A 13596-nucleotide genomic window follows, 5' to 3' on the forward strand; every position below is an offset into this window, starting at 1 on the left:
TACTGGTACCGACCGACCGAGGGAAAAAACGACTGCTAACGTACGTATTTGTGTGTCGGATTTTTGTCTGCGCATGATGGAAAAATATGCAGTATGTGTATATGTGAGATAGAAAAATATGTAGTATGTGTATATGCGAGATAGAAGAATATGTGGTAACTGTATATGTAAGTATGAAAGATTAACAATTTCCTGATGAATACAAAAGAATTCACTAATGAATATAAAAGTAAGACTGCACACTTGATTGCAGTGCCGGCGATACACGAGGTATTTATATGTAAAATGTGAATTTTATTATTATTAACAAATAAAGTCGAGTCGACCACTATGTAGATTGGTTTTACCGAAGTTATTAGATGACGTTGCAAACATAAAAAGTATAAAATATAAATATAATAATAAACAGAGAAAAAAAGAAAAAGACCCTTACAATTGAATATTGTTTAGCCTTCTCATAAAGGTCTTTAGGTTAAGCGAGAAGGGCTAAAAAAACCACCTTCGGTAGACCGTTCCAAACCCCTATTCCATGATGCAGGAAAGAGTATTTCACAGAATTTGAAAGCCGTTTCGGAGGGTCTATAACAAAAGGCTTAATCTGCATCCGAATTCTCATCTAAAAGTCCTCCCTAGGTCACATTCAAATCATTCTAAGAACGACGCACATTGTGAAGAAAGTCCAAACTGAATGGTAGTCCACGAAACTTAAGACAATGTGTACGTATGTGAAATCAGGCACATGGGTGGGTAACTTTGTGACGTAGTGGTAAACATCTACCATAGTACCCATTGCGAAAAGACAGACAGATAAAAAGATAGACATACGGCATATAAAATATATGAAAATCTCAAGCATAGAAGCAGGAGGGTTATGAAGACTAAAAAAATCAATATAGCATTCATAAAAAATAGAAATTAAAAATCACTTTAGTATTTATCCGATGCAAATGATAAATGCTTCCTCCCTAATGCGACATATAGCTTCTTATTTCCAGAGAATTAAGACGCGGGAATATCGAGGACGTATGTTGAATAGCGCAAATCAAGATAAGTGTGCATAAACGCACAAGGGTGAAGACTTCATTCCATAAACCTTTGCCTCAGGAAGGGTTAATGGATACGTGACTAGGAAACTGTTTTCGGGATGAGCAATCGCCGGCATAAAAGGACATTTTGTGAGCTGAGCATCAGTCTACGAAAGCTGAACGGGCTTTACAATTAAAACACGGACACGCCGGGCTGCCGGAAGAACGTGGGGCGTGCAAATAAACGAAGTTATTCCCAAAAAACGCCTACTGGCATTTAACCTTCTTCTAATACTTTTTAAACTGGCTATATGCAATATAAATATGCCGTTTGGATTATTCTAAACAATCTAATTGAATGGCCTCTACCGATAAAATTTATAAAAATCTCTCAAGCCTATGCCTATGGAAATATGGGAAGGAAAACATATAGTAATATATTATTAAATACGAACGAAATAAACTAGCAGGAAATGATTTTAGAAAACATATCAACAATTCGTTGAGACTGATACGTGCCTCATGTTAATGCAAATCCTCATTCATTAGCCATTAATTTCGGTCCTGTGGACCAATTCCGAGGCTCTAGTAATCACTAGTTTAGGTAGAATGATTTTGGGACCTAAACGCTGTATACCCATGTATAATGGCTGGCCTAGAAGATGACTGGTAGACTGGAGATTGAAAAATTTGTGTGGAATTGTATTTTCAGATATCAGAAAAAAACCCTTAATAAATTTATCAAAAATAGAACAATCAAGATTTTACAATCTAGGTGGAATTATGAAAATGAGTGTTCGATGGTTTACTTAATTTGGGTGATAGTGCAACGCGCTATTAGTTTTTGAAATGTAAATTTAACGAAAGGCTTAGAATGCATACGGATACTCACTTAAAAATCATTACATACAAAGAGGTTTCATTCCTGAAAATATTCTTAAAATTTAAAATAAACACTGAACAGAAAAATGGTACTATGGAATTACAGCCTTTATAAAGAAGAAAATATCATTGATTCCGCAAAGCGGGTCACTGGATTTGTTCCTGAACCAAAATGTCGAACCGTAATGTCATGTTTAATGGATTGTAAAATTAACAAAAGCCAAGTGTTTATTCGAATTGAAGAGGTGAAGTTAGAGAGATGAGCAGGTAAGTGAAAATATTTCCCATTGATGGGTTTTCCTATCGGAATTAATTATGAGTAATGCATTGACGGGTGTTACGCATCATTTCGCTTCGTGCATTAATGATGGAATAAGTACGTGCGATTACGTGATGGTTAGAGGAGTGCATTTACAATTATGAATTTGGCAATGGAATCCGTCTACACTCTGCGGATCAACATTAGATCATTCACAAGGAGATGGAAACTTTCCAAATATGCAAGCTGTATAAAAGGCAATTATGATTGCAGTACGAATTAAAACCACATTGTGTAGTAAATGGAATTTAATACTCATTTAGCGCTAAAACAGTTGTTTTTTTAGAGTAAAAATGAGCTTAATTATTCCATCGGATGGAAATTTTCCACAGCTGAATAATTGAAAGCGATAATTGGAAAACAAAAGGAGGAAGAATTACTTTCAGTTTAAATTCACACCTACTTTTACCATCATTGATGCTTGTTTAAAGGTTTGAGAGTTAAAAGTAAAAAGAGAGTTATAGCACAAGGTATGTCAAGTTTTGACTAATAAGCTAAACAGAAAATTTGCCAGTAAACCATTACGAAAGGAGTAAAGAGAGAGGCGGAGGGAAATTCGATAAAACAGCCTAGGATCAAGTCAGTTTTTTTAAAAGCTGCATAACAAGCAATAAAAAAATAGAACGGGATGCGTCAAACTGAAAAATAGTTTACATACATAGTTCAAGGTATAAGGTCTTACTTTTTGGAATCGGTGAAAGGGTAAAGAAATATTTCTTAGCGGAAGTAAAGACTTGTTAAAGGTAATCATTTTAGAATGGTTTTAATTGAATGTTTAATAAAGTAACAAGCATTCACCTACAGCCGACAATACGGATATATACGTGAAAATAAAGTCAGACGATTTATGCTATTTATATAATTATAGTGATCCACTCCACAATGGATTCAAATTATTTGCTCAGTCTTTCCAATGATGAAGAAAATTTTAGCCTTGAACAATTCACGCCAAACTGTGTCGAAAGGGGTTAAAAATAACCGCCTATAATACATAATCTATATGACGTGCATTTATAGAGCAAACTCGGGAAACGGCATGCTCGTCGATAGGGAGATTATTGAGCAAGATGACCAATCTTATACAAATAGGACTCAATGAGGAGGATCGTCGATTATTTTCGTGAAAAATATGAGAAGAAAAATCAAATACGCATTTAAAAATATATAGAGGAAGAAAGTACGGAAAAACAAAGTTGAAGAGTTAATTTCTCCTTCATATAGACTTAATAAGCATAGAGAAAATGGAACCTTATCTGTATCTCTACATAATCATATTGCTCTGAACCTGCTCAGAGTAAGAATAATATACATGCATACATGATAGGTAAGAGTAATTATTTGATACCTGGTAAGAGAAAGGGCATTTTGCAGGATATATTTTACCTTGAGGGCAAGTACCATTTTGAGTGAACTCAGTAATTACTTTTTCAATATCTGAAATTCCATATTTAGGTCCTACATATTAGTATTTTAATTAAAAAAGTGCCTATGTCGCTAAAAAGATGAGTACCTAACGAGTAAGTACCCATTAGGGATTTTTCATCTACTCCGATACATTAAACCAATTTACTCATTAATTTTTGTTTTGCCTAACATTGTAGCAGCAGCTTCAGTATTTTATTATTCTTACTCCGAGCAGGCCCAAGTAACCTACTGCGATTAAACAGAGATAGAGAAAATATACATGCCATCTTGAGAAATTTCTTCTCCGAAACTTTCTCCTGTAGGCATAAGGATTATACAACTTGCCAGCAGACTGGAATGAAGCGTGATATATCCCTCAACTAAACAACGTAGGCCTAGTGGAATAGGGAGGAGAATCTGCCGTTAGGTACTCACCTCTTGAGCGGCATAGGCACTTTCTTGGCGGGATAATGTCTGCGCTAGCTGGGACTGAGCGGACTGGATCTGCTGCTGTTGATGTTGCTGGAGGAGATGGCGGTAGTTTTGGGCGAGGTAGGGGTGCGGTAGCGGGGCCTGCGGGTGCTGATGGTGGTGCGGGGCCGGCTGGACTGGCGGCTGCGGCTGTGGCTGCTGCTGCTGGGCGGGCGCGGCGCTGTCCTCGCGGAAGGCGCCGTAGCGGCGGAGGGCGAGTCGCTTCCGCCGCTCCATCCACCGCGCCGCCTGCTCATCCTCCGAGCTCTCGTCCACGCCGAAGAAGGACGCCGTGCTCTTGCGGATGTAGCTGTGGGAGGAGAGGAAAGAATGGAATTAGGAATTCATTGGAAAACACTGAGTTACAGACAGGGATGCCGACTTATAAAAAAAATTGAGGGGCCCCAAACCGGGGATCTTGCCCCGGGAAATTTTATAAGTAGTGAGTTTTAAGTTTTTTAAGCATTTTAGAAGAGTGACACTCCGGGGAAAATCGACAAGCCTGACGTACTTTTTCCTCACACCCATAACGAATTTTTGAGGGGGCTCGGGCCCCCTCAGGCCCCATGGAGTCGGCGACACTGGTTACAGAGACCTCGGTCTTTAATTGCTCTTATTGAATAATAAATAGGTATGCAGGGAAAAGGCTTTGTGAAGAGATACAATCAAAATTGCATCACCATAAAAACCACGTATAAATTTAAATAAAATTTCGAAACACAAATGAAAAAACGACTTCGTTTTCTTCCACTAATTTATTTTGACGGTACGACATGTTTCGACCTTGAGCGGTCATTTACGATTACGACGAATACGATGTACTTTTGACTTAAAAATTAAAGATTTGTGAAGAAGCGACTATTATTTATAATCAAATTCAGTCAAACACGAAAATGCGGCTGTTTACTAAATTAGTAAGAGGAGAATTAGCAATAAACATTTTTAAGGCTCTGTTTTGAAAGGGTTTCATCTTCATCGGTTTCACTTTGCAGCATATTGCTTGCAAAATTTGTCAATATTATCGTCCATTTCACTTTGTAGATCATTGCATATCCTTGGAAAATAAGTCATAGGAAAATGTTAGAAGTTGTTAAGAAGAAGAATGTTAGAATTATGAAAAAGTTGAACTAATAAAATATGAGTAATATAAAATCGATTAGTTCCGTAGAAGTACTATTTTATTATCTTATAAGTGTATTGGATTTATCACAATATATAAAAAAAGATTGCTCCTAAATAATGAAGATATATGTGATTTCCTTACCATGAAATTTATTTTTATGAAAAAATTACATTTACCATGAAAGCATTATTTAATAGCTATGGATTTTTTTAGTTTAAACTAATGCATTTTAAATTTCAGAAAATAAAATGGCAACCTAACGCCAAAGGATACGCTAATGCCTACATTTGAGTATCACAAGATAATGATGATAGCAGACTCAGAATGTAAGACACAAGAGACGATAAAAATGCAATGCTTCGAAACACATGGTGCATGCACGCAATGCTTCAAAATGTTTTTAAGAAAACTGGTGATGAAGAGAATAAAAGGCGTGAAAAAGAAAGAAGCAGCTAATATCATTGTCCTGGCAATAAGGTAGTAAACGATTAGAGAAATTCAGATAAAAATGGCCAATTCCCAGTGCTGCTCAGTTCTTCTCCACTGGAGTAGCCTCATAATCATCTCTTCTCAAACCCTTGGACCTGCATACCTATTTAATATCCAATAAAAGCAATTAAAGCTTTTTCTACCGGGAGCTCCCTTTATCTTAATGAGCTGTTTATGGCGTTAAAAAAATAAAAATAATTCCAAAACCTCGATTCTCCACCGAATGCTGTTTCTATCGTTTCGAGAGAGGACGGCTCTGAAAACAAAAAAATAAAACCAAAAGTTGGGAAGGGATACTTAAACTCGGAAGGCATCGCAGTTGAAAAAGAGACGTGCAAGACTTTGAGGAGGCGAGCGGAAGGAGCGGACAAAGAGGAAGGAGGGTGGGGGTGGGTGTGGGTGGGGGGGTGAAGAAGAGGGCGAGTTGGCGTTGGAATTTCTCGGAGGAGAAAATTACCGCGGGGTGAGGGGGCAAGGAAATAAAAAGCACGCAGATAAAGTTATTGTTTGCTGCCGAGTCCATATTCAGGTCTCCCTCGCCCCCCTCACCTTCAAAAATTGGCGGACGCTCCGAACCGTAAAAAGGGGACGAGAGTTAAAAGGAGTCAAAACTTCCCTCCTCTCCGCCCCCGCGCAACGGGAGAGGAGTCTCAGGGAGGGGAGGGGGTGAAGAGAAGGAGGTTTCCATGGGACCCAAAATGTTCTTTCGCGCTCTTCAGCTAGTTGTTAAGCCATATGGTGGAGGCATTTACTCGGGGCGGCGCTGCCGATTACAGCGGATGAAAAGGGGAGAAGGTGGTGGGGAAATGGTGAGCGGGGCAGGGTGGCACCCGAAAGAAAAGCGAAACCGAATTGGGACGGAGAGTAATCTGGAACAACTGGCGCTGCAGTCATTCGAAAGACGGGAAAAAGGGAGCCTTCGGCGAGTCCTCCGCAATTAATACGTTCAATGGATAAACGATTTAGATCTCCATTCATATTCATTGCTCAAATCGAAAAGGGAGCTTGTTGAAAGAGGAAGAAAAAGGTGAAAATGAGGCAATATTAATTTTCCTTCTTGCTCGAGAATGAAATAAAATAATATATATAATCACATCACCTAATTCAGGTTTGATTTATTCCGAAAACGCTGATTATCTCTAATTCAGTAAAAAAATAAAAGTTATTACATGCTACACTCCGTGAATTCAAGAATTAATTCTTCCTGTACATTAGCATTGATAAATTTGACGAATTGGATTAATTCCATGACCTTAAATAACTTACGGTATTACAGTAATCTAAGGCAAGCATAGTCACTATTACTGGTGATTTAAGAGCCCAATATTGCTCATTTGACGTCAATTCGTCCTTTTCATAGGTCATTGCTAGGTTATCCATGAGAAAAACATGACATCTCGCACTCACCTAAGCATGATATTAATTTTTATTTCCTCTTCAAAGCACGGATATATATTTTCAAGTATTTATTCTTCTTCTTAATTTAACTCATGAGAATACAAAAATATCTTTTATCTTGAATTTATCCTTGTAGATGAATTTTAAACGCGCGACATTCGAACTGGTGTAAGGGGTATCTGCGTTTGGATTTTGAAGGGAAAAAGCTCTCTACTTAACCATGATACAAAAACGCCGAATATTCCTCGAGAGTTTAGCAAACGAAGGAAAAATCGAGTTCTAATAAAGAGGAGAGGCCGTTTGGAACCAATGAACTTTAAGTCAATTAGTGCCCGGAAGATAGGGAGTAAGCCAAATGCGACCTACTTTCCCAGTCAAGTTCCTGAGCTCAAAGTTTCCCATAACTGTGGTTTACTAGCGGGAAGCATTTGGGAATTCCAGATTCCAAAGCAACGCAGCATGTCCACGACACGATTGTACGTTTGTTTTGAGCAAACAAATTTTCTTTGGGATATTAGATTCCATCGAACAGATGTTTCTGATGATAAGGTGGCTAAGACATGAGGTTTTAAACGAAAAATATATCAAGAAGAGCCTTAATGAAGCCTACGCATTAGTTCCAGTAAAATAATATATAAAAATTTAGTCACATAATGGATGATCTCATATCAATTAAAGAAGAGGGTTACCTAGGGAAGCCTCATAAATATTGTCAAAACAGATAATTTGCAAAAAGAAAAGAATGGACTACGACGCCGATTTAGATACTTAGCTTTTTAAAAAAGTCTACTAGGATTCAAGGCGACGTAGTTTATGTATGCTCTGGTGTCGCATCAAAGATACGCACACGCAAGGAAAATGGGAGTATTCACGTATGATTTCGGTGGTGTAAGTGGTAGTTACTCACGGAAAATGGCGACAATCAAGGTTAGAATATTTGTATATTCTTAGCGATATTTTTTCAAAAAAATTAATTAGTGGGATCACTGAGCCTGCCACTAAAATATATACTTCTGTGTTATTAGTTATATAAATTATATTAGTTATATAAACATATACTTCTGTGTTATTAGTATTGAATATTTTACATCTTTTGTATAAATATCAACTACTTGTCAAAATGCCTTTGTTAAGATTTAGAACATTTCCTGTATTTTCCATTTTTTGCTCTCATAGGTTTTACCTAGAGCATAATAAAAATATTCTATTCTATTCTAAAAAGTTGAACTTTCATATAAATGAGATAATATATGTTAAATTCAAAATTTAAATGGCAAGGAAATGAACTTGCTATTATCTTGAGACGAAAATCATGTCTACTACTGTATTATTCCAGTTGACACAATTTTGATCTGCTCAATAATTATGTAATTTCATACAAATTTAAGAATCACTCGCGAATAAAATGAAATCATGATATCACCATTTTTAACGAAAAAAACATCGATGTTGATGAGAATTTCCTCCGTTAAGAATTTACAATATCACAAGTTGAACTGGTAATTACAGAACAAAAATGATGAGAGCGCGTGGTTGGTTAACTTATAAACACCCATGCTAAATTTCGTCCCAAACAAGATTAAGTGAAAATTTTAAAAGTACGTCATTGCTGGGGTGGTTTAGTTTATAAAATATGGTTAATTTAATACAGGAAAGAAACAGTCTTACCATAAAAATGAACAAATTTGTATATTTCACATATATAACTTAATACTACGGGCTTCACCAAGTCTGAAAAAGTACCGCGATCATACCGGTCGCATTAAATTATAAACAATTTTTTCAAATTAATTTTTTTTAATAAAAAATTATGTTCAAAATGAAGCAAATTCACTAATTCACGCCGAAATCTATTGATTTTATTCGCAGGTAATATTTCGGGGCAGAATTTTCATATGCTAATGGAACCAATGGTAGATCCAGAAGCAAACCTGGAGTTGAAGCAATATTCGCTAATGCACCACATTGCCGCAGGACACGGACGGTGCTAAAAAATTACTCCCTAAAAATGCTTTGAATGCTAAAAATGGTAAAATGCTCCCTATTGGGAAAAGAAGACTGCATTTTTGTCCTGGGATAGGTAGGGCTCCATCTGTCTCAATGAAGCAAAGAATTGAAAATTTAAAGCGACTAGACATTACCTACAATAGGTCCAATTTGCCGGGACGACATTTCAGACCGCTGATGCAATATTTTGGGCGCGGTGATGCAAAAATTAACAAGGAGTAGGACAATCATCGGGCAGTTGGAAAGCTGAGAACAAGTGGTCAAAAGTTAACGTTCCGCTTTTTACCTAGTGGTGAGACGCAATCTTGCCTATGCACTGATATTCGGAAGAAAGCGGAGCTAATTTTTCAAATATAGTTTAAATTCTGTTGTTACCAAAGTATCCGAAAAAGATGATGGAATTGGAAGGAATGAAATATGTAGAATATAGATTTAAATGTAATGAGATATAATTTACCTCATCAGCTGGAAAACATTCATCAGATTAATCTTAACTATGAATACGTGTAGAAATTTCCTTGCTGCCATTCTTTCACTCTGGCTATATTGAAGACGTGGTAAAATATATACATAAATAATTAAAGGTGGTGGTGGCGATGCATTATAAGATTGCAGGAATTCAAACTTTGCGGAAAATTAACGTGTTTTCGAACACTGAAAATGATCAGCGGTTTTATGTTCACGAAAATCACCAATTCTAAGCTGCATAAAATTTGAGATTTCTAACAAAATCATATATATTTCTCCACCCATTCCTCCCTCATTCATATAAAAATGCTTGGAACCTTTGACCGTTCTTGTGCGTTTGTCAGCAGTTATGCTCTTTCGCTTTGACACAGCACTCACCGGAAAACGGGGAAATGACCTCTACAGCCTCAAAGATTCAATATGAAAAAAAGACTCAATAGGCCGTACAACGGCGATTATACGGCCACTTGGATCTTTTTTTATTCCATATTACACACCACTGACCGATTCAACATTCTCTTCATTCCCTCAATTCTCCTCCATTTCATTACTTTCTCACTGTTCACACCCTCATGTACCCTCCGTATACACGTATACCCGCCGCGCAGAGGGTATTTTTTTACCATGATAAAAAGAATAAATTATGAGTTTGTTTCAATGAAATAGCATGAATTGGAAATTTCACTTGATCTAATTTATATAGTGGAAAAGTAAGGCTTTGGTCTCCCACTTTAATGCCTCGATGATTGCCCTCTTTCGTGCATATATGAGGACGCAGTCACTCACTCTAGACCAGTATTTTAATAACGTATCACCCACTTAAATTTAATGCAATCATCTTCAGCCTTTTACAGCAAATAAAGGTCTAATTGATCAACATAGGCATATATTTTAAAGTTGAAAGATTAATCCCGGTATCAATTGTCAGTAACATTTTTTAATAGATTTTATTTACAGGAAAATGTTGGCAAAGATTCACTCTAAAAATTTTGATTTTAAATGAAATTTAAGTAAAAATAAAGACAAAATAGAACCGGTCGAGTAGAATGGCTGGGTCCTCAAATGACCGGTCTTTTTTGACGATTTACTCACTTCAAAACGTTTGATCTCAACTTCAAATGTCCAGGGTGCATAAAATAGACCCTGGTGAACTCTGATTTGCCTGAATCTCAAATTTTTAAATTTTGACACAGATTTTTTCACATAAAAGAATAACGCTGACAAAGGTCTACCCAATAAAATCTGGGATTTCAACATGACTTCAAGAGGGAATTAAAGAAATCACAAAAAGCAAAACAAAATATGAACAGAATAGGGTGAGGGAAACGTGTCCTCTTTAGTGAGAGCGCGCATGGTGGTGGCTTACTTTTTCACGGCCTCCGTCATGGACACGGATCGGCTGAGCCCCTGCGTGGGCGAGTCCTGCTCCCGCATCTCGGCCACCTGGTGGTGTTGCTGCAGTTGCTGTTGCTGGAGCGACCTCATGGGGGCGGAGAGGGAGCGCTGCAGGGCGTCGGGGGCGGAGGCGGCGGAGACGGGTGGCGAGGGCGAGGGGGAGGCCGTGGCGGCGGCGGACGCTGCTGCTGCCGCCGCCGCCGCCGCCGCCCCCGAGGAGGCGGAGGCCTCCCTTGGGGCGACGGGCGATGGCTCCGATGGGGCCGGGGAGGGGGCGGACGGGGAGGCGGACGGGGGCGGCGGGGGCTGCTGCCCCTCCCGGCCCCCGCCTCCGCCGCCGGCCGCCCCCGCGGTGGGCAGTGGGGAAGGCGGCGGCAGGGGCTGGCTGGAGCCCCCTGAAGGCCCTCCTGCAGACGACAGGCCCCCCGCAGAAGAGCTTTGGTGTTGGGCGAGAGGCTGAGACGAAGAGTGGCCCACCGCGCGCCTGCAACAAAAGAGAAACGAGGTGCGTTAGCAAACGGAACATGAAGACTTGCGGTCAGGTAAAAACCTTGTGAAGTCCTTAATGTTAACTCAATGAAGCTATCACGGCTCAATTTGGGTTTCGTTTATTTGTAGATTTCACAAACACACGTAAACTTCCATAGCGATGCAATGTAAGTAAGTGAATCCCCCGAAAATGACATACCTGACGACATGCGCTCGTAAACGGAACTGGAAAGCAAGCGATCAGAACTTCGTATAACAACCACTCTCGCTGACATCCCCAAATATTCACGTATGTTGCGTGAAAGCTATATAGTTCGTTGTGCTAAGTTCTCCCTTTACTCTAGGTCTCTTGGTGGCGCTCTCGAATGTGTCATCAGAGTGGTCGGTATCACCATCAAACACGACTCTCTGGCGGTCAGGTAGCGTCCAATGGAGTTTCCGAAGCAAGTTAAACTCGAAGAAGTACCGCTAAGATTGGAATAACTTTTAAGCGCTGCCTAGTTGCCTTGAGTAACGGCAATCGGAAGAGCAAAACAACGAGGGCGAGGGTTGGAAAAAACGAAGTTGTCGAATCTCTTTACCCGGGGGCTTTAATTTAGTGTCATTTAAATGGCCGCGGAAAAAGCGTCATTGAAGCACTCAAATTTCAAGAAGACAATTTAAGGATCATTAGGAGGAAATCTAAGTTAAAAACTTAGCACCGGGTGCACGTAAATGTCGACTGAACTCGTTACCACATACACTGTGAACTTATTTTCATCCGAATGCACTAATGTGAGAGTATTAGAAGAATTCAGAATTTTGGAGTAGGACTTAAGAAGCCAATGGTTTCCATTACTCAATTTCATTTAGTAGTTCTTTTCACCGAATTTCAACGTTCCATAACGTATGAATGGAGATAAATCCCACCATAAAGGCATGCCTGTAAAATGAAAATACATAATTTTCATTTAAGCCTATCGGTACTTACAATTAGATATTAATTCCTTGGGTAGAGTGCGCTATCATGAATGATATGGTTATAAATTTGGTAAGCCATTGAACCAGTGCTCTGCTAAAGGTAAATGCAGAAATAACCTGATGGCTTTGATCTCATGATAATTGTGTCTCAAAAATCTTGACTAGTTTATGGAATTTTATTTATAGTTTACGGGTAATTTCAGAGTTATCGGAGAAGAATAGCATAACGCGTCAGAAATGAAGTATATCCAAATGTGATGGATATGGATGACGTATATAGTATTAATGCAGTATTAGTCATTTCCAGTAAATCGTTAGCACAGATATCGATAAGGAATTCATAGATTGATACTCGCGTAATTCATGTTGCATAGCTGAGGGTCGCGAATCTTCTTTTCAGATGTCAGCATCCTTTCCAACATTGATTAAAGTGAAAAATAGGCTGAATTTGAAGAAAAACCTCGTGAACCCCCTCCTTGATTCTTTTCAGAAAAGGGAATATAAATATCCATAAAGGGTAATTAGCACGAATTGTGACACTATGCTGATTGCCAGTATATATACGCATTGAAATTTATTAGCAATCATTACTATAATTTATTGCTATTATTAATAGAACAACGGAAAGTAGACTACACTGCTCCCTAATTTACAATTAAATTCATTTGGTAGAGTAAAAATTAATACCTTGTAAAACGTCCATTTGTTTTATGACTTCAGTGGTAAAACTGCAATTCTGGAAATGTATTCAAGCAATACTTTCTGGCGATATTACTTCACTGTCGCCTATATTTCAACATCGTTTTACTCAAGTTACATGTCGAACTCGGTGACGACGGGAATAAGTCCTCGCCTAACAAACTGAAGGCCACGGATTCGAGTCCCACCTGGATAGATTGCCTGCCTCTTCCAGGATATGGGTATGTGTCAACGTCAGTCGATGATTGCTTTAACTCCCGATGTAAAGGCCTCAATGTACTGTTTTCGGCGGTAATTGAAATAAATAAAGTTTACTTTATTCTGATTATTATAACAGCCATTACTCCAAAGAGAATTTCCTTCTAAACGCTATATTTTAAAATAAATATCAAGGATATATGATGCATAGTATTCCATGGTTTGCAATCATGAGTATTAAGGACGTTTAAGCTGCGATGGAACAGTTC

At 38.5% G+C, this 13596-nt stretch overlaps 1 protein-coding gene across 5 annotated transcripts in view; it reads right to left on the reverse strand.

Annotated features, from left to right (window-relative positions):
* LOC124168289 (inactive rhomboid protein 1) overlaps nucleotides 1-13596 on the reverse strand; it is a 276207-nt gene that overhangs the window by 57279 nt on the left and 205332 nt on the right. For all 5 annotated transcript variants that reach the window (XM_046546462.1, XM_046546455.1, XM_046546447.1 and 2 more), the window contains exons 2-3: nucleotides 10953-11465; nucleotides 4066-4411 (exon numbers count right to left, since the gene is read on the reverse strand). In XM_046546462.1, coding sequence (XP_046402418.1) covers nucleotides 4066-4411; nucleotides 10953-11465 — 859 coding nt within the window. The remainder of the gene's footprint in view (nucleotides 1-4065; nucleotides 4412-10952; nucleotides 11466-13596) is intronic.

The sequence above is a fragment of the Ischnura elegans genome, chromosome 1, assembly GCF_921293095.1.
Source record: "Ischnura elegans chromosome 1, ioIscEleg1.1, whole genome shotgun sequence".
In the NCBI taxonomy this organism is placed as follows: domain Eukaryota; kingdom Metazoa; phylum Arthropoda; class Insecta; order Odonata; family Coenagrionidae; genus Ischnura; species Ischnura elegans.